At 40.4% G+C, this 27,636-nt stretch overlaps 1 protein-coding gene across 1 annotated transcript; it reads left to right on the forward strand.

The window, feature by feature from the left end:
• The first annotated feature begins 719 nt into the window (after window positions 1–719).
• On the forward strand, window positions 720–25,783 carry LOC306666043 (HLA class II histocompatibility antigen, DRB1 beta chain-like). Its single transcript, XM_079147852.1, has 6 exons — window positions 720–917; window positions 13,684–13,953; window positions 23,893–24,174; window positions 24,821–24,931; window positions 25,387–25,410; window positions 25,713–25,783. The coding sequence occupies exons 1-6, from the start codon at window positions 818–820 to the stop codon at window positions 25,724–25,726; spliced, it is 801 nt and encodes a 266-aa protein (XP_079003978.1). The 5' UTR covers window positions 720–817; the 3' UTR covers window positions 25,727–25,783.
• Window positions 25,784–27,636: the final 1,853 nt, after the last annotated feature.

The following is a 27,636-nucleotide window of genomic DNA, read 5'->3' on the forward strand; positions in this document are numbered from 1 at the left end:
TTATGTGCATTCTTTACATGTCCCTAAAATCAGTGACAGTATCAGGACAAAATCTTGAAAAATCTTTGTACTCATTTTAACTTATTGACTAGCTTTCTATTTCCTTTAGCTTCTCAGAGTCCCTAGCTGTAAAGAAGTGCAGATTATACTCTGCAATCAACAGCTCTAATTCTGTGATGTCATCAGTTACCAGGGGATGCTGCTGCATGAGGTTTCCACAGAATCACGGCTTTAACGGCTTTAAATACATGAAAGATCTTTATACTTTCGTTTCAACTGGGACAGTTAAATAATTTACCCATATTTAAAATATAAAGTTATGGTATAAGAAGGACCAGATTAAAAGTATCCTGACTTCTAGTCAACTTCCTTCCACGACTTTAACCCCAAAACACCTCCACATATACAGTTGTCCAAACCTCTCTATCTTCACGTGAGAGGTGAATGCTTCTACAAGGCTCATAGTTGTGAATGTATCACTGACAAGCACAGGGCCAGATCATCATAGTGGCCCAACTAAAATGTTTCAGATGCAACTGGATCTAAGATTTAAAACACTAAATAAAAGTGATCCTTTTAATGAAGGAAATTCTAAGTTTGAAAAGAGGACTTTCACACTGTATCTCTGACCAGCAACTGATGATGCTGTTCAGCTGTGATGCTAATTGGTCTTCAACACTGAGGTTCTCCAATCCAGCATCAGTGTAATGAATATCTTGGTTCTTATTATTTGGGATTTGGGTAGAGACTGGACATAGTTCTCACTGCTTGAGACTTGTCTGCTCTTCCCTGACCCAGTCCTCTCTTGTTCTCCAGCATGGTGAGTCTGTGGCTCCGTGGAAGCTCCTGCATGGCAGGTCTGACATTGATACTGATGTCACTGAGCCTTCCCCTGGCTTTGGCCAGGGACACCAGACGTAAGTATACACTTCAGGCACAGAAGTGCCATGGGTGGGGGAAGAAGGGAATGAACTTTCTCAATTTGTCCAGGCCATGCCCCTCAAAATTGTGACATTTTCTTCAGTGGCCAAATGCTTTTATCCTATGCATTCCATACTCCTTCCTAGGAAATGGAGCAAGAGCCTTCTCTATGAGACCTGTGTGAAAGGCCTCCATATATAAACCATTTCAAGCCTTCGCCAGTAAAAGCTCCAGTCTCACATCATATTCTCTCAGGGCCTTGGAAGGATTAGAAATAATGTTAAATGAATTCCCCACCCAGCAGTCCCCTTTATTACCTCATTATGCCAGAAAAAAAGGAAGTTTCACTTACAAAAGCTAACTTTATATGTATAGTTCTAATCTTTTATACATGTTGCTTTGTTCCTCTTTTTAAATTAGAAAATAGTCAAACATTCAAGCAGTTGGAAGATTTGTTTGAAAATAGTAGTGAAGGTCAAAAGGAATTGGAAGGGTCTCCCCCAGAATATCCTGTGCTATGTCCTCAACAGGAAGTGAGAAGTTGCTGCCTCTATAAATGGTGAGGATGCTCCAGGAGGCATCCTCCTCTGTCTTCTCTTTCTCCCTGAACTGCACTTTCCTTGACCCTGGATCTCTGTGGGGAACTGCTCTGATGGAAGTTGGAATCCTTGCTCCTTCTTACTGCTGTGGTTAGCACCCTTCAGTTGAGGCAGAGATCCTATGTACTTTACAGAGATCCTATGCATCTGTGGGTTGTTCTTTGGTACCATAAAGTATGTAAGGCATGTTCTGAAAACTTGGCACAGTTTAGTGTTCATTTTATAAATCTGTTCTGAATCTTTCTACACAACCAATTTCTCCTGCATATTGTACATTCTGTGGCTTGAGTCCACGGGGAATGAAAGAGTTTGAATAAAATTGTATGAAGATCTATTTTTTTTCAGTCTAAAATGGTCAGCTATTGGCAATTTCATGTGCCTCAAAGTATACAACCTAAGTGGGGTACGGTGAGAGTGTGAAGGTTGTTAATATCTCATGGGGCTCAAAACCAGTGAGCAAGTTCAGGGAAGCTGTTGGCTTCCTGGGGTCTTATTCCAAAGCTCATAGTTGCTCCATTGTGTTCTTTCCCCCTTACTAGCCATGTCTGGTGTCCTTGATGTCCACTTCCTCCCTAGTTTTTGTTCTGTTTTTAGCCAATGCCATTATCGTTACTGACTATCCCTAAGCTTCACACAGATCCTAAGCTCTATAAGAGATCCATCAGAGTAGCTGAAACAATGCAAAATTCCTTTTTTCTTAAAATTGCCTTTTCTTTATCTGTAATTGCCTTTATAGGGAGGAGAAAGAGGAAGTTTGTCTCGATTTCTCTCAGGAAGTACAAGTGATATAATGTGTCATCAGACTACAAGAGTGTTGAAGTTTGAGTGTCTTATTATTTTTCTGAATCCCACAGTGATCAATTCCCAGAACCCCAGTAGCTTCATTTAGACCATAGAAATTTTTCTGTGTGGAGTACTATACACTGGGCTCTGTTCTAGGCTGCATGAATTATATTTGATATGAGAGAAAGCTGCTACTCTTCTGGAACTTACTAACCACAGAACGAAAGACAATAACCCAATAAACATTTAACAGAAAAAGAAAATGACAGAGAATAATAAGTGCCCAGAAAAAAAGAAAGGCATCTTCAGGGTGAGGGGGCAGGGAGAATTGGGGTCTCACCCTACCTCAATTCAGGTATGAGGCAGTATCCCTGAAAAAGGGGCGTTTAGGTGAGACAAGAATAAAGAGAAGGGAGCCAGGAAAAGACCTAATGGAGAAGAATTCCAGGGAGAGGGAACAGAGTAGAGGCCAAAATGTGGAAAGTGTGTGCTGTGCTTAAGGGACAGAAAGAAGTCCGGAGTGCCTGGCGCTGAGTGACTGAGGGAGTGGATTGGAGCCCCAAAGGATGAGGTAGGTGGAGGGGAAGCCAGGGGTCTAATCAAGTAGGCTTGGAGAGCAAGGGTGAGACATTTCAGTGTTATTTAAACTGATGTCAGGAGCTACTGGAAAGTTGCAAGAAGAGTTGATTCATATTAAATTAGAAAAATAATTGTAGCTTCTACATGGAGATTGGATTGTTGGAGTTCACTTGTGGAGTTGGGAGACCAATTGAGAGCACAGAATTCTCCAAGGAAGAAAAGCTAGTGGCTTCATTTAGTGTGGTCATGATGAAGAGAATGATGAAGATAAGGTGGACAGTATGCGGCAGATTTTTCATAGGTAGTTAATAGATTAAGAAGAGGGTAGAAAAATCATCTTACCTCTGAGGATATTGTCTTCATAACATGGTGGATTGCCGGGGTCCAGCCCCAGCAGGGGTCCATGGGTTCCATACTGGTAAGGGGGCACGGGGAGACAGCGTCGACGATGGATGGAGAATGAAAGACACAGACTCTAGTTCTGGTGCAATCATTCCCACTTTATTCTGGGGAAGGCTGGGTTTATATACATTTTTCTTCAGGCTTTGATGACAGGCTTGTGACTAATAAAATCAAAGAAGTTTCCAAAGCATAGGCAGGAATTGTTTTTACCGAAAGATTATGAGAAAACAGTGACCTTACAGATTATCCTTACTTAATCACCAGGGCTTGCCATTGATAAAATAAGCTGGTCCATACCTAGTAGCTACTGTGGGAGGTGCTTTGTGCTTAGAACTTGGGGAAACATTGTTATCTATAAGTTTCTGTGCCCCAATAGGTTCCGGCTGTGCCAGTAAATGCAGTGTTTGGTTTTTAACATAATAAAAACATTCTGCTGTTGTGAGGTTAATCATCACAGGGTTTCAACGTGTGTTTTGTCTCCATGATGTTTTTCTGGAAATTTGTAGAATTATTCCCATCACTTCTAGCAAGATCCCCAGACTGAAGTGAGTAATAGATTATTAGAAAAACTCCACAGAATAACATCCAAGCTAGGGAGGCATACATCTGGCATGCAATCCTTTTAGGATGAGTCTTTGCAATCATCCTTCAGTGGAACTCTGTCAAGCACTGTAAGGAGAGCCAGGCGCCCCCGCAGTGGATGATGGTGATACTTCTTGAGACAGGTGAGACTGAGGGAGGACTAGATTTTATGTGGGTGGTTAGAAATAATTTTTTTAAAATTTAAATGTGAGATAATTTAAAAAAATGATGTGGCACCATGGAGAGGTCTGTTGGACGTGAGAGAGAGCAGTTCAGGGTGAAGACAAAGCTAGAGGAATATTTCCTGGCAGCATTGACACTGTTCTGTGTTACACTCCACACAATTCAAAAAGATTTCACAGGGAAAAAGATTGTGTGTAGAAAACAAGAAGAGGGACGGCACCATCCAAGGGGATTGGGACGGAGGATGTGGGATGTTGGAGGAACACCAAAGTTGTGGGGCACTCAAGTCAAGGAAGGAGACTTCTCCAAAGAGGAGGGCGTGGCCAGTGGTGGTGAGACACCAGGACAGGTGAGGGAGAACAGGAGAGGTGTGGGCACTGGGTTCCCTGGACGTGACCTTTGCAGTCAGTGGAGTGTGCAGTTAGGAAACTGGATTGTGCTGAGAGAAGAGAGTGGGAGCTGCAGAGCGAAGGGTGGGTGGAGATGACTGTTGTGAGTGGCTGATCTGATGGGAGGACCATGCTAGGGGGACCAACTGGACCTAAAGTAACAGAACAAAGAGCCTGAAGAGAAGACAGAGGACTCAAGAACCAGACAGATGTGTCCAGTTATTAGCAAGGAAGCACTTGGAGCCCCTCTGTGCACAGTGCTGGCTGCCAATGCAAAAGGTCATCATTGAAACAGGCAATATTTGCTAGTGACTTAGAATATAGGGAGGAGAATAGAGTGACAGCCATATCAATCTGGCGTCTGTCAGCATGGAGCAGTGTAACAGCAGCACCACACCTGCTGCATCTGGTGTCTGGAGGAGCTCAGAACACTAGATCCGTCAGGGTTGTCACTGTCATCTCCAGCAAGTCGAGTGGCTTTTCATGGTTTCAGTGAATAAGATTCAGCAAAGATGAAGCAGCACCCTCCAGGTTACCATTTGAACACTCCCTCCAGTGTCTGAGCAGAGACCTCTAGGGAAACTCTCTGAGGAAGCCACACTAATTTCTGACTCTGTGGTGAATGCACAGTGTTGAGGACACTGGTTAACTGATCCTGTGTTCTCCCATGTCATCTTCTGGGATCTTTCCGCCTGTGCTCCCAGGATCCCCATTACAATTCCTACCTATTGGCTTGTGCCCATCAGGGCCTTCAATGAATATACTTAGTACTGTTGAAATTTCAGTATTCTACAACTTTTTAAGATTTTTATCTGATAAACTTTTATCATATTGAAATGCATGTGACTTACTTGTCATTAAACATGTGATGGCTTACACAATCTTCATCTGTCAGTTCACTTGCAAACATGAGCATGGCCTTACATCTGTGCCAAATATTTGTTAAGGTGGATGTGTGAATCAATGGCTTCATAGTAACCTTCATAATATCGATTGACTTCTTTCAGAAAGCTGTGCATTTTAAGCCTCTTTAAACTGCAGTAAGCATAGAACTCTACAATTTTTTTTTCTTTTTTAATAGTTTATTTATTTAGATTCATTGTAAACAAATGGAGTACAACTTGTTTCTCTGATTGTACATAAAGTAGAGTCATAGCATTTGTGCAATCATACATGTAGATAGGGTAATGATGTTTGTTTCATTCTGTTATTTTTCCTTCCCTGCACCCTATCCCCACCCCTCTTTTTCTTCCATACAATCCATCCTTCCTTCATTCTTGCCTCCCTTCCACCCCCCATTATGTATCACCATCAGTTTATCAGAGAGATTATTTGGCCTTTGGTTTTTTGAGATTGGCTTATCTTACTTAGCATGATATTCTCCAAATTCATCCATTTGCCTGCAAATGCCATGATTTTATTCTTCTTTATGGCTGAGTAATATTCCATTGTGTATGTATACTGCAGTTTCTTTATCCATTCATCTATTGAAGGGCATCTAAGTTGGTTCCACAATCTGCCTATTGTGACTTGAGCAGCTATGAACATTGGTGTGGCTGCATCATTGTAGTATACTGATTTTAAGTCCTTTGGGAATAGGTGAAGAGTGGAATAGCTGGGTCAAATGGTGGTTCCATTCTAAGTTTTCTAAAGAATCTCCACACTGTGTTCCAGTGTGGCTGCACTAATTCGCAACCCCACCAGCAATGTATGAGTGTACCTTTTCCCCGCATCCTCACCAACACCTATTGTTGCTTGTGTTCTTGATAATTGCCATTCTACTTGGGGCCAGATTAAATCTTAGGGTAGTTTTGATTTGCATTTCTCTTATTACTAGAGATGTTGAACATTTTTTCATATGTCTGATGATTGCTTGTAGAAATTCTTCTGTGAACTGTCTGCTCATTTCCTTATACCATTTGTTGATTGGATTATTTGTATTCTTGGTGTAAAGTTTCTGAGTTCTTTATAGATTCTGGAGATTAGTGCTCTATCTGAAGTATGTGTGGAAAAGATTTTCTCCCACTCTGTAGACTCTTTCCTCGTTCCTGATAGTTTCCTTTGCTGAGAGAAATCTGTTTAGTTTGAATCTATCCTAGTTATTGATTCCTGCTTTTATTTTTTGTGCTCTGGGAGTCACATTAAGGAAATCTGATCCTAAGTCAACATGATGAAGATTTGGACCTACTTTTTTTCCATAAGGTGCAGGGTCTCTGGTCTGATTCCGAGGTCCTTCATTCATTTTGAGTTGAGTTTTGTGCAGGGTGAGAGATAGGGGTTTAGTTTCATTCTGCTGCATATGGATTTCCAGTTTTCCCAACACCATTTGTTGAAGTGTCTATCTTTCTCCATTGTATGTTTTTGGCACCTTATGAGAAAACTGTATTTATGTGGGTTTGTGTCAGTGTTCTCTATTCTGTACCATTGATCTACCTGTCTATTTTGGTGCCAATGCCATGTTGTTTTTGTTACTATTGCTCTTAGTATAGTTGAAGTTCTGGTATTGTGATACCCCTGTGTCACTCTTGCTAAGGATTGCTCTGGGTCTCTTATTCTTCCAGATGAATTTCATGATTGCTTCTCTATTTCTATGAGGTAAATCATTGGGATTTTAATTGGAATTGCATTGAATTTGTATAGCACTTTTGGTAGTATGGCCATTTTGACAATATTAATTCTGCCTATCTAAGAATATGGGTGATCTTTCCATCTTCTGAGGTTTTCTTTAATTTTTTTCTTTATTGTTCTATAGTTTTCATTGTAGAGGTCTTTCACCTCTTTTATTAGATTGATTCCCAATTAATTTTTTTTTGAGGGTACTGTGAATGGGGTAGATTTCCTAATTTCTCTTTCAGAGGATTCATCACTTATGAAGAAAAATGCGTTAGACTTATGAGCATTGATCTTGTAACCTGCTACTTTACTCAATTCATTTATGAGTTCTAAAAGTTTTCTGGTGGAAATTTTCGGTTCCTCTAAATATAGAATCATGTCATCAGCAAATAGGGATAGTTTGAGTTCTTCTTTTCCTTTTCATTTCCCTTTAATTTCTTTTGTCTGTCTAATTGCTCTGGTTAGAAACTCTAGCCAGAGAGTTTTAAGGACGATGTTGAATAGAAGTGGAGAAAGAGGGTGTCCCTGCCTTGTTCCAGTTTTTAGGGGTAATTCTTTCAGTTTTTCTCCAATAAGAATGATGTTGGCTGTGGGCTTAGCATAATTAGCCTTTACAATGTTGAGGTATGTTGCTACTATCCCTAGTTTTTCTAGTGTTTTGAGCATGAAGGGGTGCTGTATTTTATCAAGTGCTTTTTCTGCATCTATTGAAATAATCATGTGATTCTTAACTTTAAGTCTGTTGATATGGTGAATTACATTTATTGATTTCCAGATGTGGAACCAACCTTGCATCCCAGGATAAAACCCACTTGATCATGTTGCACTATCTTGTTAATATGTTTTTGAATGTGATTTGCTAAAATTTTGTTAAGAACTTTTGCATCTATGTTCATTAGGGATTTTGGTCTGAAATTTCCTTTCCTTGATGTATCTGTGTCTGGTTTTGGTATCAGGGTGATATTAGCTTCATGGAATGAATTTGGAAGAGTGGTCCCCTTCTCTTCTATTTCATGGAATACTTTGAGAAGTATTGGAATGAACTCTTCTTTGACGGTCTTGTTGAACTCTGCTGAGAATTCATCAGGTCCCGGAAGTTTTTTTGTTGGTAGGGTTTTGTTGACTTCTAGTTCATTGCTTGAAATTGATCTATTTAAATTGTGTATGTCCTCTTGATTCAGTTTGTGTGGATCAAATGTCTCTAGAAACCACTTGATGTCTTCTGGATTTTCTATTTTGTTGGAGTAGAGATTTTCAAAGTAGCTTCTAATTATGTTTTGTATTTCAATAGTGTCTGTCGTGTTTCCTTTTTCATCCCCAATTTTAGTTATTTGAGTTTTCTCTCTCCTTCTCTTTGTTAGTGTGGCTAAGGGTTTATCAATTTTGTTTGTTTTTTCAAAGAACCAACTCTTTATTTTGTCAATTTTTTTGATTGTTTCTTTTGTTTCAATTTCATTGATTTCAGCTCTGATTTTAACTATTTCCTGTATTCTGCTACTTTGGTGTTGATCTGTTCTTCTTTTTCTGGGGCTTTTTACCTGTTCTTCACGAAACATGATTTTGTGGTTAAAACATTTCAACACAGATGTCATCCTGGTGGCATTAACAGCCCAAACTTCACTTTTGACAAGCTGCAATCCCAAGTGGTAGTGGAGAGTTGTACTTGGACAATGGAATTTGTAGGTTTATCACAAGCCAGTTCGCTGGCAACAAATTTAAGCTACTGATACAAAATCATTATAGAATAGCCTAAAACTACATGTCTAATTGTTCATACTTTCTTTTTTGAGAAATTATGCACAATAAAATATACCTTTCAGAAATCCTGGATTTGGGTTTTCTCCAGTTGCTTTCCTGGCAGGGGTGTTTGCTAAATTATCTGATCCAAAATCTATAGTGCAGACGTTGGAAACATTGATTTACATTATGCTGCTTCTGAAAAATCTAGGCTCACATGTACAAATTCTTGCCTTCTACTTTAGTTCTTTTTTTTCTATTTTTTTTTTTTTTTTTTTTTTAGTTCATTACAGTATAAAACAAACAAAAAAATCTAAAATTAGGCAGTTTAGGAGATTCGTTACTTTCTTGCTGAAACCATTCAATGATTGTATTTCATTCTTCATTTTTTAAAAATGAGAACATTATAGTTACACACAGTATTTGGGTTTACTCCTCCAACATCATACATGCATGGAATTTGATTTCAGTTCATAAATCCCTCTTTTCCCTCCCTGCCCCCTTGCCAGTCTCCTTCCTCTGTTCTCTTGGTCTTACTTTCACTCATGTTTTTATTTATTTTTTATTGTTTATTCATTTTTATATATAAAGGTGAAATTCAATGTGGTATATTTATATATGGACATCACCTGAGTTTTTTTAAAATTTATTTTTATTGTAAACAAATGGGATACATGTTGTTTCTGTTTGTACATGGAGTAACAGCATACCATTTGCATAATCATACATTTACATAGGGTAATGATGTTTGATTCATTCTGTTATTTTTTCCTTCCCCCCACCCCTCCCACCCCTCTTTTCCCTCTATACAGTCCCTTCTTCCTCCATTCTTGCCCCCCTCCCATCCCCCTATATGTGTCATCATCCGCTTATCAGTGAGATCATTCGTCCTTTGGAAATTTGAGATTGGCTTATCTCACTTAGCATGATATTCTCCAATTTCATCCATTTACCTGCAAATTTTATTATTCTTCATAGCTGAGTAATATTCCATTGTATATGTATACCACAGTTTCTTTATCCATTTATCAATTGAAGGATATCTAGGTTGGTTCCACAGTCTGGCTATTGTGAATTGAGCAGCTATGAACATTGATGTGGCTGTATCTCTGTAGCATACTGATTTTAAGTCATTTGGGTATAGGCCAAAGAGTGGGATAGCTGGGTCAAATGGTAGGTCCATTCCAAGTTTTCTGAGGAATCTCCACACTGCTTTCCAGAGTGGTTGTACTAATTTGCAACCCCACCACCAATGTATGAGTGTACCTTTTTCCCCATCCTCGCCAACACCTGTTGTTGCTTGTATTTTTGATAATCACCATTCTAATTGGGGTGAGATGGAATCTTAGGATAGTTTTGATTTGCATTTCTCTTATTACTAAAGATGGTGAACATTTTTTCATATGTTTGTTGATTGCTTGTAGATCTTCTGTGAAGTGTCTGTTCATATCTTTAGCCCATTTGTTGATCGGGTTATTTGTATTCTTGGTGTAGAGTTTTTGGGTTCTTTATATATTCTGGAAATTAGTGCTCTATCTAAAGTATGAGTGGCAAAGATTTTCTCCCTCTCTTTTTCACATTGTTGATAGTTTCCTTTGCTAGAGTAAGCTTTTTAGTTTGAATCTATCCCAGTTATTGATTCTTGCTTTTATTTCTTGTGCTATGGGAGTCCTGTTAAGAAAGTCTGATCCTAAGCCAACAAGTTGAAGATTTGGACCTACTTTATCTTCTATAAGATGCAGGGTCTCTTCACCTGAATTTTTGAGAGATCATTCCAAATTTCCTTCTTTCACATCCCTCCTCTTCCTTCTTGATTTTCTTCTTCTACTCTACTGATATTCTCTATATCTTTTTGATATTCTATCCTCCCCTCCTTCTTTCCTTTATTTAACTCTAACTTCCACATATGAGAAAAATATTCAACCTTTGAATTTTTGAATATGGCTTATTTCACTTAACATAATGTTCTCCATTTCCATCCATTTACCAGGAAGTGCCATAATTTCATACTTTTTTGTGACTGAGTAAAAACAATATGTTTATCTTACCATCTCTCTTAACTTTCAGGAACTTGCTCTTATAAGTTATTGTGTTAGTAAGGTTTTTTTTTTTTTTTTTTTTTTTTGTCACTGTGAACAAAATACTTCGCATGAATAATTTAGAGGAGGAAAGTTTTATTTTGGGGGTCACGGTTTCACAAGCTTAGTACATGATTAGTCAAATCTATTCCTCTGGGATTGAGGTGAGTCAGAAACATTGTGGTTGAAGGACTTCATGGGGGAAAGTTGCTAAGCTAATGGCAGCCAAGAAGCTGAGAGAGGGAGAGAGATAGAGAGAGAGAGTGAGAGAGAGATAGATAGAAAGGAGCCAGGGACAAGATATAGTCCAAGACCACACTCCCAATGACCTTCTTGGTAGAGCTATACCTTACAGTCATGACCCATTAGTTATTCAAATCAAATTGATTAGTCTAGTGATGAGGTTACATCTTTCGTAATTTAATCATTTCACCTGTGCACATTCCTGCATTGCCTTACCTGAGCTTTAGGGGGGAATACCTCATATCCAAACTATACAAGTCATAAATATTGATGACCACCTCAAGTATTTTTTGTTAAATGCTTCAGATTTCTGTAATAAGACTCTTGTGCTATTGATAAATTCAGATTCTCCCATTCACTTTACTCCTTTTTAATTACCATTTTTAAAATCCCTTTTTGAAAATTTCAGTGAAATCCATCAGAGAAACAGTAAAAATATTTGATATTGTCACTGGATTCCTAGGCCAAGAAGGCTGACTCTGAGGATCCAACCAATCATGACTGGCTATTTTCCCCCAAAAATCAAACAGAAAAATAATGGTGAAAGTATAAAAGGAATGTTAATCAGTGTAGCACACCTGGAAGATAAAGGACCCATGTCCTTAGCCCTGTATTCAAGGGTCTGACAATAACTTCGAGGTTTTTCAGAAATGAAATGAGGGCAAAGGTTGGGGGTTTTCCTAGCTGGAGGCCTTTCGCAGCTGGCAAATCAGGTGATGTGGATCATCAGGTGATGTGGTCCATTATCTCAGGATTGATCAGGGATAAGAAAGTGCTATTGGGGGAGATGCAGGAAGGGCATCATTTTGACTCATCCTAAGATGTTTATTGGATCAGACTTTGTTCCTGAATTTCAAGGTGATTCAGAGTAAAGAAGATGGATGCAAAATGGAGGCAGAGTTGCCAAGTTTTTCACCCCCCTTTTAGCCACCCATCACACAGTTGAAGACAAAAATGAAATCTAATTATGTCAGAAAATACAGATGTATATTTATACATATATATGTGTATGTTTCCCTGTGTTAAAAGTTCAGAAGCACATCTGACTGACTGACTCACCACAGGCGTCCCCAGAGAAGGGGATGTCAACTCAGGAAAAATGTGTCCTTGGTGTGAAAGAAAAGAATTTCAGCATGTGCCAGTCAAAAACACAGAGATTTACTCAGGAAAGCAGATACACATTCAAGGGAGAATGAGGGTGATCTCCAGAGTGAACTGCTTTTTCGAGTAAAGCAAGAAATTAACATTCAAGTCATAATCCTGGCCATGTCCAGAGGAAGAGAGAGCCACCCCTTGGTGTGAGGGGTTAATATTTATAGAGGGACAGTCGCTAGGGCTGGACTAGTGGTGGAGTCAGGGTGGAGTTGTGTGATTTTGAGTCATTTTCCCCTTGACTTGTGCATTCCCCCACATTAACTTTTGTGGCAAGGACAAGGGCTGAGAACAAGGGTTAAGAATGGGCCAGCTGCTGACAAGTTGCTTGCTGTGCATGTCAAAGCTTCATGGGTGGTGCTCTGCCCCAGTTGCTGACAACTGCCTCTGTGCTGAGAGCTGCTCTTCCTTAGGAGGACTCCTGAATACATTTCAAACTGAACAGCTTCAGTCAAGGTGAAGGATTCTGTCTTCCCAGAGGCACCAGACCAGTGGAGATCAGTCATCAGAGTGAAACTTAAGTACTGGCTGCTGGTGATTTACTATCAACGTTTTTTAAAAGATGTGGTTTGTTGAGCTTTCTGGATTCCGAAAGTCAGATAAGGGATTGTAGTACTTGTTTGATGGTGATTTTAATCCCCCCAAACCTCCAAAATCCTGACATCCACCACAGGCGTTCAAGCGTCCTACTCCCTATGATTTCTTCCCTGACTGTGCTTTGGTGCCCCACTGTTTCTGTTTCTTGGAAAAGTTCATCAATTCTTTCAACTTTATCACAGGGTTTTACTTTTTCCTGAATGTGCCTTTCTTTCCCCCAAACATATACATACCCCACACTTCCTCTAGCTCACACCATTTTAACCTTCCATGGGATATTTGTGGCACCCTATTGTCGTTTAGCTATTCCTGCTGTTCTCTGTTAATAGAACCCCACACTTGTGACCTTTCTCTTTCCTGCATGACCTCTGGTGTGTGTTCTTAGTTTCCTCGTTTTTACTGATTGATGTTCCAGGAATATGTGGATGGTGGTGGTGGTGGTGGTCCTCACACAGACCTCCTGAAGACCTCACCCAGTCTGCCCCCATCGGTTACCTTATGATACCTGATTAATGTTGTCCAATTTCCCCCCACTGGTTACTTTAGAAGACCTAACTAGAACACTGCCCGCTCTACCTCCATTGGTCGTTTTAACACATGGAACCTGTGGTGGAGTGGTCATGGTGAGTCCTGTGTGGCAGGAGTTGCCATGGTAATGAGGGACCTAGGAACAGACCTGTCCCTGGCTGGTCCTCCAGCGGCATCCTTCTTATCCCTGCCTCCCCCACCTCGGCGTCCCGACATCTCACCCGCCCAGGGCCCCCTGTGTGGACGTCAGTGTCCTCCCAGGGCTGCCTTGTGAGAGGGTCCTTCCTGTCCCCACAGCACACTTCTTGGAGCAAGGTTCACATGAGTGCCATTTCTACAACGGGACGCAGCGGGTGCGGTTCCTGTCCAGATACTTCTACAACCGGGAGGAGTACGTGCGCTTCGACAGCGACGTGGGGGAGTACCGCGCCGTGACCGAGCTGGGGCGGCCGGACGCCAAGTACTGGAACAGCCAGGAGGACTTCCTGGAGCGGACGCGGGCCGCGGTGGACAACTACTGCAGATACAACTACGGGGTTGTCCAGAGCTTCACTGTGGAGCGGAGAGGTGAGCGGGGGCTGGGCGGCCAGGGAGAGAGGGAGGGGAGTGTGTGTGAGAGTGTGTGTGTGAGTGTGTGTGAGTGTGTGAGAGAGTGTGAGAGAGTGTGTGTGAGAGTGTGTGAGAGAGTGTGTGTGAGAGTGTGTGAGTGTGTGTGAGAGTGTGTGAGAGAGTGTGTGTGAGAGTGTGTGAGTGTGTGTGAGAGTGTGTGAGAGAGTGTGTGTGAGAGTGTGTGAGTGTGTGTGAGAGTGTGTGAGAGTGTGTGTGAGAGAGTGTGTGAGAGTGTGTGAGTGTGTGTGAGAGTGTGTGTGTGAGAGTGTGTGAGAGAGTGTGTGTGAGAGTGTGTGAGAGAGTGTGTGAGAGAGTGTGTGTGAGTGTGTGTGTGAGTGTGTGTGTGAGTGTGTGAGAGAGTGTGTGTGAGAGTGTGTGAGAGAGTGTGTGTGAGTGTGTGAGAGAGTGTGAGAGAGTGTGTGTGAGAGTGTGTGAGTGTGTGTGAGAGTGTGTGAGAGAGTGTGTGTGAGAGAGTGTGTGAGAGTGTGTGAGTGTGTGAGAGTGTGTGAGAGAGTGTGTGTGTGAGTGTGTGTGAGTGTGTGAGAGAGTGTGAGAGAGTGTGTGAGAGTGTGTGTGAGAGTGTGTGAGTGTGTGTGAGAGTGTGTGAGAGAGTGTGTGTGTGAGAGTGTGTGTGAGAGAGTGTGTGAGAGTGTGTGAGTGTGTGTGAGAGTGTGTGTGAGAGTGTGTGAGTGTGTGTGAGAGTGTGTGAGAGAGTGTTTGTGAGAGTGTGTGTGTGAGAGTGTGTGAGAGAGTGTGTGTGAGAGTGTGTGTGAGAGTGTGTGAGAGTGTGTGTGAGAGTGTGTGTGAGAGTGTGTGTGAGTGTGTGTGTGAGAGTGTGTGAGAGTGTGTGTGAGAGTGTGTGAGAGAGTGTGTGAGAGTGTGTGTGAGTGTTGTGTTTGAGAGTGTGTGTGAGTGTGTGTGAGAGACTGTGTGTGAGAGTGTTGTGTCTGAGAGTGTGTTTGAGAGTGTGTGTGAGAATGTGTGTGTGAGAGTGTTGTGTTTGAGAGTGTGTGTGAGAATGTGTGTGTGAGAGTGTGTGAGAGAGAGTGTGTGTGAGAGTGTGTGTGAGAGTGTGTGAGAGTGTGTGAGAGAGTGTGTGAGTGTGTGTGAGTGTGTGAGAGTGTGTGAGAGTGTGTGTGAGAGAGTGTGAGTGTGTGTGAGAGAGTGTGTGTGAGAGAGTGTGTGTGAGAGTGTTGTGTTTGAGAGTGTGTGTGAGTGTGTGTGAGAGTGTGTGTGAGAGTGTTGTGTTTGAGAGTGTGTGTGAGAGTGTGTGAAAGAGTGTGTGAGAGTGTGTGTGTGATAGAGTGTGTGTAAGAGAGTGTGTGTGAGAGTGTGTGTGTGAGAGAGAGTGTGTGAGAGAGAGTGTGTGAGTGTGTGTGTGAGATAGAATGTGTGTGTGTGCGTGGAGTGAGAGACAAAGAGACAGAGAGAGAGAGAGAGAGAGAGGTGAGAAGTTAAGGGTGCCTGTGGGAACAGCCTTGAGGTCCGCCATGTTGTGTCAGTGTGCTGGGCTGGAGCTGGGGAGCCAGTGCTGTGTTGGGGCTGCTGAGGTGAGTGAATCCTGACCCCAGAGTGACAACCGGGCTGGGACAGGAGCAGTGAGGTCCCAGGGAGGGGGTGTGCCACTTAGCCCTGGTGGCCCTCATGGAGAGGGGAGATGGGAGATGGGAGATGGTAGTGAGTGGCTGTGCAGGGCTGGCCATGGAGGGAGCTTGGCTGGGGGAATGGAGGCACATGGGGAAGGGGAATTTAGGAGTTTGTGGTTGGGTGTAGCCTTACATTTATTTGCCAAATGTTATTACCATGCTAAGAAGTATATCTTATCTCTGGGGTTCTCACTGTTTTTGAAGTGATTTTAAGGGTTCTCAGGATAGTGATTCTGAAAACACTGTTGATCTATTTTGTTTATATTATGCTTCCATTTATTACTTTCCATGAGAATTTTAGCACTGTATTTATGAAACATGCTCCAATATTGTTGGTGATGATTTAGCATCAATATTAAATCAATCCTTTAGTGGTATTGTGACAATGTTTTTCCTCAAGTGTTCCTTGAGGAGAGAGGGAAATGGTGGAGGATGATGTGAGGAGGCTGCTCACACACTGTCCTTGGCATACACCGTTTTTAATCCATAGGCCCTGAGGTCACAGTGTGCTGGACTTGTTTCCACAGCATTTCATTGAAAGTCAAATATCAGACTCTTTAGTGTGAGGGGGTGGGGGATGACCTTTGACCTTTTGGAGACTTAGTTTACTTCTAAATTTCCTACTGTTTCTTGGTTTGTTCTTTTGCTTTCCTAGGACATGAGTTTTTACCTAGTTGAAGTCGTGCTGAAACTGCACTTTGAGTTACAATTTTGTTACTTAACATAAATATATTACTATTTTTATATTTTACATGATTGAATATTAAATCTTTGTGTAGTTGTAACACAATTTACCCCCATTTTTCTTTGTTAGATCTTGTTTCAAGACTGTCAAATACAGGCCTCCCTTGGTGTGTTGGCTCTCTGTCACAATGACAAAACACCTGCCAAAAATAACTTAAAAGGAGGAAAGTTATTTTGTCCCATGTCTCAGAGGTTTCAGTCCTTATTCCCTTGGCTACACAGTTCATCCAGGCAGAAGGACATGGGAGAGGAGACTACTTATTTCATGGTGCCTACAAATCAAACAGGAGGAGGGACCAGTGTCCCAATATCATCTTCAAGGGCATACCCCACCAATGGTGTAACTTCCTTCTGCTGGGCCCTACTTCCTAAAGATTCCACCGCCTCCCAGTGGTGCCCCTGACTAGTGACAAGGCCTTAGCACATGACCTTTTGGGGGCATTTAGTACAGATCATAGTATCAGGTATAGGGCAGAGGGTAATTTAGTTCGAGGATCCCAGTGGATACAGAAATATGTGAATGTTGAAGTCCTTTATACAAAACCTTCTAGGAACTGCTCATAACTTATGCACATCTTCCTGTGTACTTGACAGAATCTCAGGATTACTTGTAATACCAAATGTAAATGTTTGGTAAATAGTTGTAATTCTGTATTGTTTATGGAATAATAACAAGGAAAAAAAGTCTCTACAGATAAAGAACAAATATAGTTTTTTCCTGCTGTATTTAGTTATCTAAAGTTAGTTGAATACTGGGAGGCAGAAGCTGCTGATACAAGGGCCTATTGTAGTCCAAAAGTTTATATTCTAAAATTTTATTTTCTCTTTCTTTTATTTCTAAGGTTCTCAAACATTTTTTTTCACATTTATTTGCCAAATGTTGCTACCACGCTAAGAATTATCTTTAATCTCTGGAATGCCCAATTTTTAAAATAATTTATTTATTTTGATTCATTGTAAACAAATGGCGTACAACTTGTTTCTCTGGTTGTTCATAAAGTAGACTCATACCATTTGTGTAATCATACTTGTACATAAGGTAATGATGTTTGTTTCATTTGGTTATTTTTCCTTTCCCCCACTGGTACCACCCCTCTTTTTCCTCTATACAATCCATCCTTCCTCTATTCTTGCTTCCCTCCCAACCCCCGTATTGTATAACCATCCACTTATCAGAGAGATCATTCGTCCTCTGGTTTTTTGGGATTGGTTTATCTCACTTAGTATGATATTCTCAAAATTCATCCATTTGCCTGCAAAAGCCATAATTTTATTCTTCTTTATGGCTGAGTAATATTCCATTGTATATATATATATGTATATATATATATCTCACAGTTTCTTTATCCATTCATCTATTGAAGGGCATCTAGGTTGGTTCCACAATCTGGCTATTGTGAATTCAGCAGCTATGAACATTGATATGGCTGCATCACTGTAGTACGATGACTTTAAGTCCTTTGGGTATAGGCCAAGGAGTGGGATAGCTGGGTCAAATGGTTCCTTTCCAAGTTTTCTAAGGAATCTCCACACTGCTTTCCCGAGTGGCTGCACTAATTTGCAACCCCACCAGCAAGGTTTGAGTGTACCTTTTTCTCCACATCCTCGCCAGAACCTATTGTTCCCTGTATTCTTGATAATCGCCATTCTAATTAGGGAGAGGTGGAATGTTAGGATAGATTTTATTTGTATTTCTCTTATTACTACAGATGTTGAACATTTTTTCAGGTATCTGTTGATTGCTTGTGTCTGCTCATTTCCTTCACCCATTTGTTGATTGGGTTATTTGTATTCTTGGTGTAAATTTTTTTAACTTCTATATAGATTCTGGAGATTAGCGCTCTATCTGAAGTATGTGTGGAAAAGGTTTTCTCCCACTCTGTAGGCTCTCTCTTCACATTACTGATAGTTTCCTTTGCTGAGAAAAAGCTTTTTAGTTTGAATCTATCCCAATTATTGATTCCTACTTTTATTTCTTGTGCTTTGGGAGTCATGTTAAGGAAATCTGGTCCTAAACTGACGTGTTGAAGATTTGGACCTACTTTTTCTTCTATAAAGTGAAGGGTCTCTGGTCTGATTTCAAAGTCCTTGATTCATTTTGAGTTGAGTTTTGTGCAGGGTGAGAGATAGGGGTTTAGTTTCGTTCTGCTACATATGGATTTCCAGTTTTCCCAGCACCATTTGTTGAAGAGGCTATCTTTTCTCCATTGTATGTTTTTGGCACCTTTGTGTAGTATGAGAAAACTGTATTAATGTGGGTTTGTCTCTGTGTCCTCTATTCTGTACCATTGATCTACCTGTCTATTTTGGTGCCAATACCATGCTGTTTTTGTTACTATTGCTCTGTAGTATAGTTGAAGGTCTGGTATTGTGGTACGCCTGCTTCACTCTTCCTGCTAAGGATTGCTTTAACTCTTCTGGGTCTCTTATTCTTCCAAATGAATTTCATGATTGCTTGGTCTATTTCTATGAGGTATGTCATTGAGATTTTAATTGGAATTGCATTGAATCTGTATAGCACTTTTGGTAGTATGGCCATTTTGACAATATTAATTCTGCCTATCCAAGAACATGGGAGATCTTTCCGTTTTCTCAGGCTTTCTTTAATTTCTTTCTTTAGTGTTCTGTAGTTCTCATTGTAGAGGTCTTTCACCTCTTTTGTTAGATTGATTCCCAAGTACTTTATTTTATTTTTTTGAAGCTATTGTGAATGGGGTACTCTTCCTAACTTCTCTTTCTGAGGATTCATCACTTATGAATAAAAATGCATTAGATTTATGAGCATTGATTTTATATCCTGCTACTTTACTGAATTCACATATGAGTTCTACAAGTTTTCTGGTGGAGTTTTTTGGATCCTCTAAATATAGAATGATGTCATCGACAAATAGGGATAGTTTGAGTTCTTCTTTTCCTATTTGTATCCCTTTAATTTCTTTGGTCTGTCTCATTGCTCTGGCTAGAGTTTCAAGGACGATGTTGAATAGAAGTGGTGGAAGATGGCATCCCTGCCTTGATCCAGTTTTTAAGGGGAGTGCTTTCAGTTTTTCTCCATTAAGAATGATGTTGGCTGTGGGCTTAGCATAGATAGCCTTTACAATGTTGAGGTATGTTCCTACTATTCCTATTTTTAAGCATGAATGGGTGCCATATTTTATCAAATGCTTTCTTAGCATCTATTGAAATAATCATGTGATTCTTAACTTTTAGTCTGTTGATATGGTGAATTACATTTATTGATTTCTGGATGTTGAACCAACCTTGCATCCTGGGACAAAACCCACTTGATCTTGTTGCACTCTCTTTTAAACATGTTTTTGTGTGTGATTTGCTAAAATTTTGTTAAAATATTTGCATCTATGTTCATCAGGGATATTGGTCTGAAATTTTCTTTCCTCAATGTGTCTCTGTCTGGTTTTTATATCAGGGTGATATTAGCTTTATAGAATGAGTTTGGAAGGGTCCCCTCTCTTCTATTTCATGGAATACTTTGAGGAGTATTGGAATGAGCTCCTCTTGAAGGTCTTGTAAAACTCAGCTGAGAACCCATCTGGTCCCAGACTTTTCTTTGTTGGTAGGCTTTTGATGACTTCTATTTCATTGCTTGAAATTGATCTATTTAAATTGTGTATGTCCTCCTGATTCAGTTTGTGTGGATCATATGTCTGTGGAAACCTGTTGATGTCTTAGATATTTTCTATTTTGTTGGAGTATAGATTTTCAAAATAACTTCTAATTATGTTTTGTATTTCAATAGTGTCTGTCGTGATATTTCCTTTTTCATCCTGAATTTTAGTAATTTGAGTTTTCTCTCTTCTTTGTTAGTGTGGCTAAGGGCTTATCAATTTTGTTTATTTTTTCAAAGTACCAACTTTTCACTTTATCAATTTTTCAATTGTTTCTTTTGTTTCAATTTCATTGATTTCAGCTCTGATTTTAACTATTTACTTCTTCTACTTTTGGTGTTGATCTATTCTTCTTTTTCTATGCCTTTGAGCTGTAATGTTAGGTCATTTATTTGTTGACTTTTTCTTCTTTTATTGAATATGCTCCATGAAATGAATTCTCCTCTTAGTACTGCTTTCATAGTGTCCCAGAGAATTTGATATGCTGTGTCTTTTTTCTCATTTACCTCTAAGAATTTTTTTATTTCCCCCCTGATGTCTTCAGTTATGCATGCATCATTCAATAGAGTATTATTTAATCTCCAGGTGTTGGAGTAATTTCTGATTTTTATTTTTTCATTGATTTCTAATTTCATTCCATTATGCTCTGATAGAATACAAGGTAGTATCTCTATCTTTTTGTATTTGCTAACAGTAGCTTTGTGGCATAATATATGGCCTGTTTTAGAGAAGGATCCATGTGCTGCTGAGAAGAAAGTGTATTCGTTTATTGATGAATGGAATGTTCTATGTATGTCTGTTAAGTTTAAATTATTGATTGTGTTATTGAGATCTATGATTTCTTTATTCAATTTTTGTTTGGAAGATCTGTCCAATGGTGAGAGAGTCACCTAGTATATTATGTTGTGGTCTATTTGATATCTGAAATTGAGAAGGATTTGTTTGATGTACATGGATGAGCCACTGTTCGGGGCATAGATATTTATGATTGTTATGTCTTGCTGATTTATGCTTCCCTTAAGCTGTATGAGATGTCCTTCTTTATCCCTTCTGACTAACTTTGGCTCGAAGTCCACATTATCTGATATGAGGATGGATACTGTGGCTTTTTTGCTGAGTCCATGTGCATGGTATGTTTTTTCCCATCCTTTCACCTTTAGTCTGTGGGAATCTCTTTCTATGAGATGAGTCTCTTGAAGGCAGTATATTGTTAGGTCTTTCTTTTTAATCCAATCTGCCAGTCTATGTCTTTTGATTAATGAGTTCAGGCCATTAACATTCAGGATTATTATTGAGATATGATTTGTATTCCCAGTCATTTTGGTTTATTTTTGTTTTTTAACATGACTTGGTTTCTCCTTTATTTGGCTGTTCCTTTAGAGTAGTTCCTCCCTTTGCTGATTTGCATTTTTTTTATCTCTTCCTAATTCAATATTTTGCTGAGAATGATCTGTAGTGCCAGCTTTCTAGTCATAAATTCTTTTAGCTTTTGTTTATCATGGAAGGATTTTATTTCCTCATCAAATCTGAAGGTAAGTTTTTTGGGTATAAGATTCTTGGTTGGCATCCACTTTGTATCAGAGCTTGAAAAATGCTGTTCCAGGCCCTTCTAACTTTTAGGGTCTGGGTTGAGAAATCTGCTGATATTCGTATTGGTTTCTCCATGAATATAATTTGATTTTTTTCTCTTGCAGCCTTTAAAATTCTAACTTTACTTTGTATGTTAGGAATTTTTATTATAATGTGACTTGGTGTGGGTCTGTTTTAATTTTGTGTATTTGGAGTCCTATAAGCCTTTTGTATCTGATTTTCCATTTCATTCTTCAGATTTGGGAAATTTTCTGATTTTATTTCATCGACTATTTTGTTCATTCCTTTGGTTTGTTTCTCTGTGCCTTTCTCAATCCCAATAATTCTTAAATTTGTTTTTTTCAGGATATCCATAATTCTTGTAGATTCTGTTCATGATTTCTTACAATCTTCTCTGTTTGTTCAACTTTGTATTCAAGATTAAATATTTTATCTTCAATGTCTGAGGTTCTATCTCTAGGTGTTATATCCTTTTGGTTATGCTTTCTATGGAGTTTTTAATTTGGTTTATTGTTTCCTTCATTTCAAGAATTTCTTTTTTTTTTCCAGAATCTCTCTTTATTGAAATGATCCTTTGCTTCCTGCTTTTGCTTTTTAAACTGTTGATTGGTGTGATCATTCAATGCCTGTATTTGCTCTCTTATCTCATCAGTTGCTTCTCTGATCATGTTACTTATGTACATTCTGAACTCCCTTTCTGACATTTCTTCTGTCATGCTGTCATTGAATTTTATTGATGTAGCATCTAGGTTTGTTTGGGACACTTTCTTCCCTTGTTTTCTCATATTGCTCAGGTATCTTCCCCTCTAGGAGTGCAAATCTGAGGTGTTGCAGTTTTCCCCCTATTGACTTATGGTGTCCCTGCAGTTTTCCAATAACTCACCTCCTAGGCTTCAAGCCTGAAATCTTGGAGTATCTTGATAACATAGTGATCCACAAAGGATGCTGCTCCTCTAGAGATGGTGGCCTCCAGGTGGGGTATGTTCCCTGCTAGTGGGCAGAGGTGCTGCCACGTGTTGACAGATGGTCAACCCCAAGGGCACGAGACTGTGGGCTGGGGCTCAGCTGGTCTGGGCCTGGGTCTGGGTCTCTGGTCCTACCTCCCCAGCAGGAAGTCTTGCCCGGTGGCTCATGCCCACTGTTTTTGAAGTGATGTTATATATATCTGCTATAGGATTCTGAATACTTTGTCAACATATTTTGTTCATATTTTGCTTCCATTTATTACTTTCTATGTTAAGAATTTTCTCATTTTATTTAAAGAAATATGCTCCAATATTGTTAGTAATGACTTAGCATCAATATTAAATCAATCCTTTAGTGTTACTGTGAAAATGTTTTGCCTGTTTCTTTTACTTAAAAGCATTTGTTGCAGTGGGTGGTGTGAGGTATTGTGCCATGCATGAAGTTCACATGTTATGAAACTCAGACTCTATCATGGCTACAGATATCAGTTTACAAGGAGAGACAGTCAGAATATAATAATAATCCTAATAAAAGATATGCATGTTACATAAAGGGAGAGGGATCCTCAGCTGAGTGTAACATAAGGTCCTTGAAGACAGGACTTTCCTCCCTGCCTTCCCTCTCCTCAGGCCTCTTGCATTTCCTGCATTTCAGCCTTAGAGTACCACCTGTCTGTCCTGCTTCCCAGGGTGGAGCTCCTTCTGACACTGGAAGATGAGGGCTAGCATAGGAGCATTCCCAAGATTCCATCTTCCCTGTGGCTCTTCCCTTGGTCCCAGGCTATCCATACAGCTTTGACTCATATTGTCTCAGAGAAATCAGGAAGAATAAATTGGTGAAATACATTGAAGCCTAAACTACTTTATATACATTTATAGATGCATGAATCCTCCTGTAACAGTGAAAGATAAGTCACTATTATCCCCCTTATGGTGAGAAAGCAGAGACACAAAAAGAAGTAAGAAACATTCCCAGGATCAACCACTAAGAGGCAGAGCCTGGATTTGAACCAAGAAGACCTACATCCAAAAACCACACTTTCAATTAAGGTTCTGTGTGCTTTGCAAAAAAATTGTGAAAACCTTACCTCAGTAATGAATACTTATTTTCAAGCTTTGAAACAAAGATAGAAAGAAACAAGCAAAATAATTTCCCTCCACATCTCTCAGCTCTAATGTGTCATGCTGTAGGCCTGTGGGGCCCATGGCCAATTATGAGCAGGACTGCCAAACTTGAACCTGGGAACAGAGAGAGGCAGAACTGGAGCCAGCCACGGAGGACACCTCTGCCTTCCTGACTTTTTCTCTCCATCTTTTCTGCCCTAGTTAAGCCAAAGGTGACTGTGTATCCCACAAAGACGCAGCCTCTACAGCACCACAACCTCCTGGTCTGCTCTGTGAGTGGCTTCTACCCAGGCCACATTGAAGTCAGGTGGCTCCGGAATGGCCAGGAGGAGGAGGCTGGGGTTGTGTCCACAGGCCTGATCCAGAATGGAGACTGGACCTTCCAGATCCTGGTGATGCTGGAAACAGTTCCTCAGAGTGGAGAAGTTTACATCTGCCAGGTGGAGCATCCAAGCCTGATGAGTCCTGTCACAGTGGAATGGAGTGAGTGGGAAGCTTCCTGACCTTACCAATTCCTGCCCATCAGGAAGGGGACAGAGTTTACCCTGAGTATCAGGTTATCCCTCTCCCTGCCCTGTGTTTTCATGTACTGAGTCATGGGGGTAGCCTTGTGATAGCTTCTAACACCTGTACCCCCTAGGGATCAATGACAAAAGAGGAACTGTCCCTCCTTTGTACCTTCCTATGCTGTCTTGGGGCATGGTCAGCCTGATTGCTCTGCCTCTCTGGTCTGCACTTATGTGTCTAGACTGAATCTCTGAGTTGTTCCTTGCAGGATCTGTGAAGAGAAGCAATGTAAAGGCCTTGCTGACATCCAGGAGTCCGATCTTTCTTTAACTTCCTTACCCTAGACCAGCTACTTAAGACATTTCATACATCAGGTGTTATTCAGGGCTGTGATATTTTATGAATTAAATGCATGAGCAAATTAATTTTCTTGGAATGGCCAGTTCTAGTATTTGTAGTTCAGGTCTCAAAGCTCTGAATCTGTGTCTCAATGCAGAAATTTGGTTTTAGGGATAAATTACAAATTCTGCCTCAGAATTTGTACATGTACAGAGAAACAAGATATATCCCATTTGTTTACAATAAAAACAAATTTTAAAAAATTCTGACTTATTTTTTTCAGGGGCACAGTCTGGATCTGCACAAAGCAAGATGCTGAGTGGAGTAGGGGGCTTTGTGCTGGGTCTGCTCTTCCTTGTGCTGGGGATGTTCATCTACTACAGGAATCAGAAGGGTAAGGAGCCTGCTGGAGCTGAGAGTCTGTATAGCTTCCCTGGGAGAAGAAATAGGGCCTTGGTAAGGTCAGTTCTCATTATGTCAGTGGCGATGTCTGAAGCCTTTCTTTCCTTAGGGGACCTCAGGTGTCCTGGAAATTCACAATTCAATGTCTGTGGTTACTATGTCAAAAGCTAGAGGGTTGTGGCTTATATGCATGTGGAAAGGCTAACCAGAGTAGAGATATGGGTCAAGGACCTGGAGCAAATGAAGGAAAAGCTACTTCACATCTCATTTGTGTTGCAGAAGCTTCCTGGCCACCTGCTCTCAGTTTGTGCTCCCCTCTCTGCCTAGGCTGGTGTGGGCTGTGGTGTGGAAGAAATGGAGGTGGCAGATTAGAGGCTGGGCATATGATTGTTGGGGTCAGATTTACTTCCAGGTCTTTAAGTATCCATCTCTTCTTCTCTTCCCTAGGACACTCTGGACTTCAGCCAACAGGTGAGGTCCTTTAATCCTCTCTCAGAGACAGATTTGCTTTCCCTACCTCAGAAAGTAGAGGTGTTAAGACCTGAGACAGAAATGCTGAGAAAGATTTTGGATCCAAATTTCTTTTTTAGGCAGTGTGCACTGTACCTTCTTTCCATTTAATGGAAGGCCTGTGCTCTGAAGTCGCTTTGGCTCAGGGAGAATTGATAATTTTGTTTCTTCTTACTGCAATGCTGTGATGGTAGACCCTGAGAGGGGAAAGAAGCCATTTGCAAAGTGGAGACTGAAACACCACTGTCGTCTGCCTTCTGCAGGACTCCTGAGCTGAAGAGCAGGTGACAACACTTCAGGAAGGACCCCTGTCCTGCCTCTGCATGTCATGGAAGGTCCTGCCTGGCTCTCCTTCTTTCACAGAGACAGTGCTTCCTCAGGACCTGGTCACTCCTGGTTCAGTGACTCCACCGAACTGGTCCTCTCTGCTGGCTTCCTGAGACCCTGTGCCTGACCTGGAATCCCCAGTAGAGACAGCAGTCTGACCTTGTCTTCATTCTCTCCTGACCCCATTGTCTTCAAACCTTCCTGCCTCCCATGAGTCTGAAATCCCTTTGTGCCACATTGCTTTATTACATCTTTTTTTTTTTTTTTTTTTAAATAAACATGGCGTGACAAATCCTCTGCTTCACAGAATTTCTTGTTTGTTTGATTGGGGTACTGGGGCTTGACTCCAGGCCACTCTAGTACTGAGCTACATATGTAGCCATTTTATTTTATTGCATACCTGATCTTGCTGAGGGAAGACACTGCAATCCTCCTGGCTCAGCCTCCCAAGTCACTGGGATTACAGGTATACACCCCTATTCCCAGCTGCTTTATGCACTTTTAAGTGTTAAGAATAGAAAAGACAAAGGAATGATTACTTTATAGTACAATTATATTTTCAATCATGTGTTATATGCATGTGGGATAATACTTAATTTTAATTTGTTTGATTTGGGCATTTCCCAATATATACATAAATCAAATATCAGGCTATGCACCATAAATAGGATTTTAACTTAGCATTGTAAATCTTGGATCAAAAAATTAAAAAGGCAATGCCTAAAATTTCAGCATAGACTAAACAATTGAAACAAATGTAACAGTGGGAAACAAGCTAGAAAACTAAATCAAAACTTCTAAAAAACATTTTGCTTATACCTAAAACAGTATAATTGCATATCAGTGTAGGAATATATTTATAGACTTCATTTATATACTATTATAAAAGAGGTGGATGGGCTTCTGAGAAAGGTTTTTAATTGGTGGAGAGGTGGGGGTTTCTGCTCTAATGTGTCATCTGAAGAGTCAGTATCAAATGTAAGTCAAGTCACAATGCAAATAATCAATTCATAAATTTATTTCAAAGTAATAATCATATGGACACAATTTCTCCACTGTCAGAAACACCTCTTATTTCCAAGCAAATTAAAAATTTATATGATGTATAACTGATTGTAAGTTCTATTGCATAATATTCATGCAAGGCAGATTTTACTATGAGAGTTTTCTGAGTTGACAGTGATATCTGTTCTATTTGATCCCAGGACTGCAACTTTACTCTTACTGTCTTTCCTTAAATGAAGATATGATTTGTCTCATTCTGTTTGAGGTATGAAATGTGAATTATAAGGTAGAATTAAAATGTATCACACATACACATTTCAATGGCAGTTCTTTGTACTGAGAGTAGCAGGAAATTCCATGTGCTTGGTTGTATTTTTCTTTAACTCATGACCACAGAAGGCAGCTGGGTCCCAGCAGGGGCATCTCCAGGGCTGCTCCATTCAGTGGGCCAGTGGATCTGCAGTCATCCTGGAACTTCTTCCCTGTGTCACAGCATGTCAGCCCTCCTGAGTTGATAGGAGGGCACCTGCTGCAGCTTAGGCTTCCTCTTCTCTCACCACAGCTTCTAAAGACATGACACAGAAACTGTTTCCTCCTGTGTGCTCTTGTCTGGAGCAGCTGCACGTCTCCCAGACTTCTCAGACCCCTTCCTCACACATGGAAAGCCCACGTGACCACTGATCCATAGTTCAGTCTTGATGGAGTGGGCCTGATGCTCGTGTTCAAAGAAAAAACTGTTGGGATGGGTGATTTTAGGGCAGGGAAGTGACAGTTTCTGATACCGTTACTTTGCTAGTGTTTTTAGTTAATTTTCTCATGAAGATCAGTTGATTCCTGTAGGTATCCTGAATGTGT

This window comes from Sciurus vulgaris (assembly GCF_902686455.1).
Source record: "Sciurus vulgaris genome assembly, chromosome: 7".
Taxonomy (NCBI): Eukaryota; Metazoa; Chordata; class Mammalia; order Rodentia; family Sciuridae; genus Sciurus; species Sciurus vulgaris.

Coding starts and splice junctions, on each gene's coding strand:
- LOC306666043 (XM_079147852.1), top strand. CDS start 818: ATGGTGAGTCTGTGGCTCCGTGGAAGCTCCTGCATGGCAGGTCTGACA. Junction 918..13,683: donor TTTGGCCAGGGACACCAGAC/GTAAGTATACAC, acceptor CTGTCCCCACAG/CACACTTCTTGGAGCAAGGT. Junction 13,954..23,892: donor CTTCACTGTGGAGCGGAGAG/GTGAGCGGGGGC, acceptor TTTCTGCCCTAG/TTAAGCCAAAGGTGACTGTG.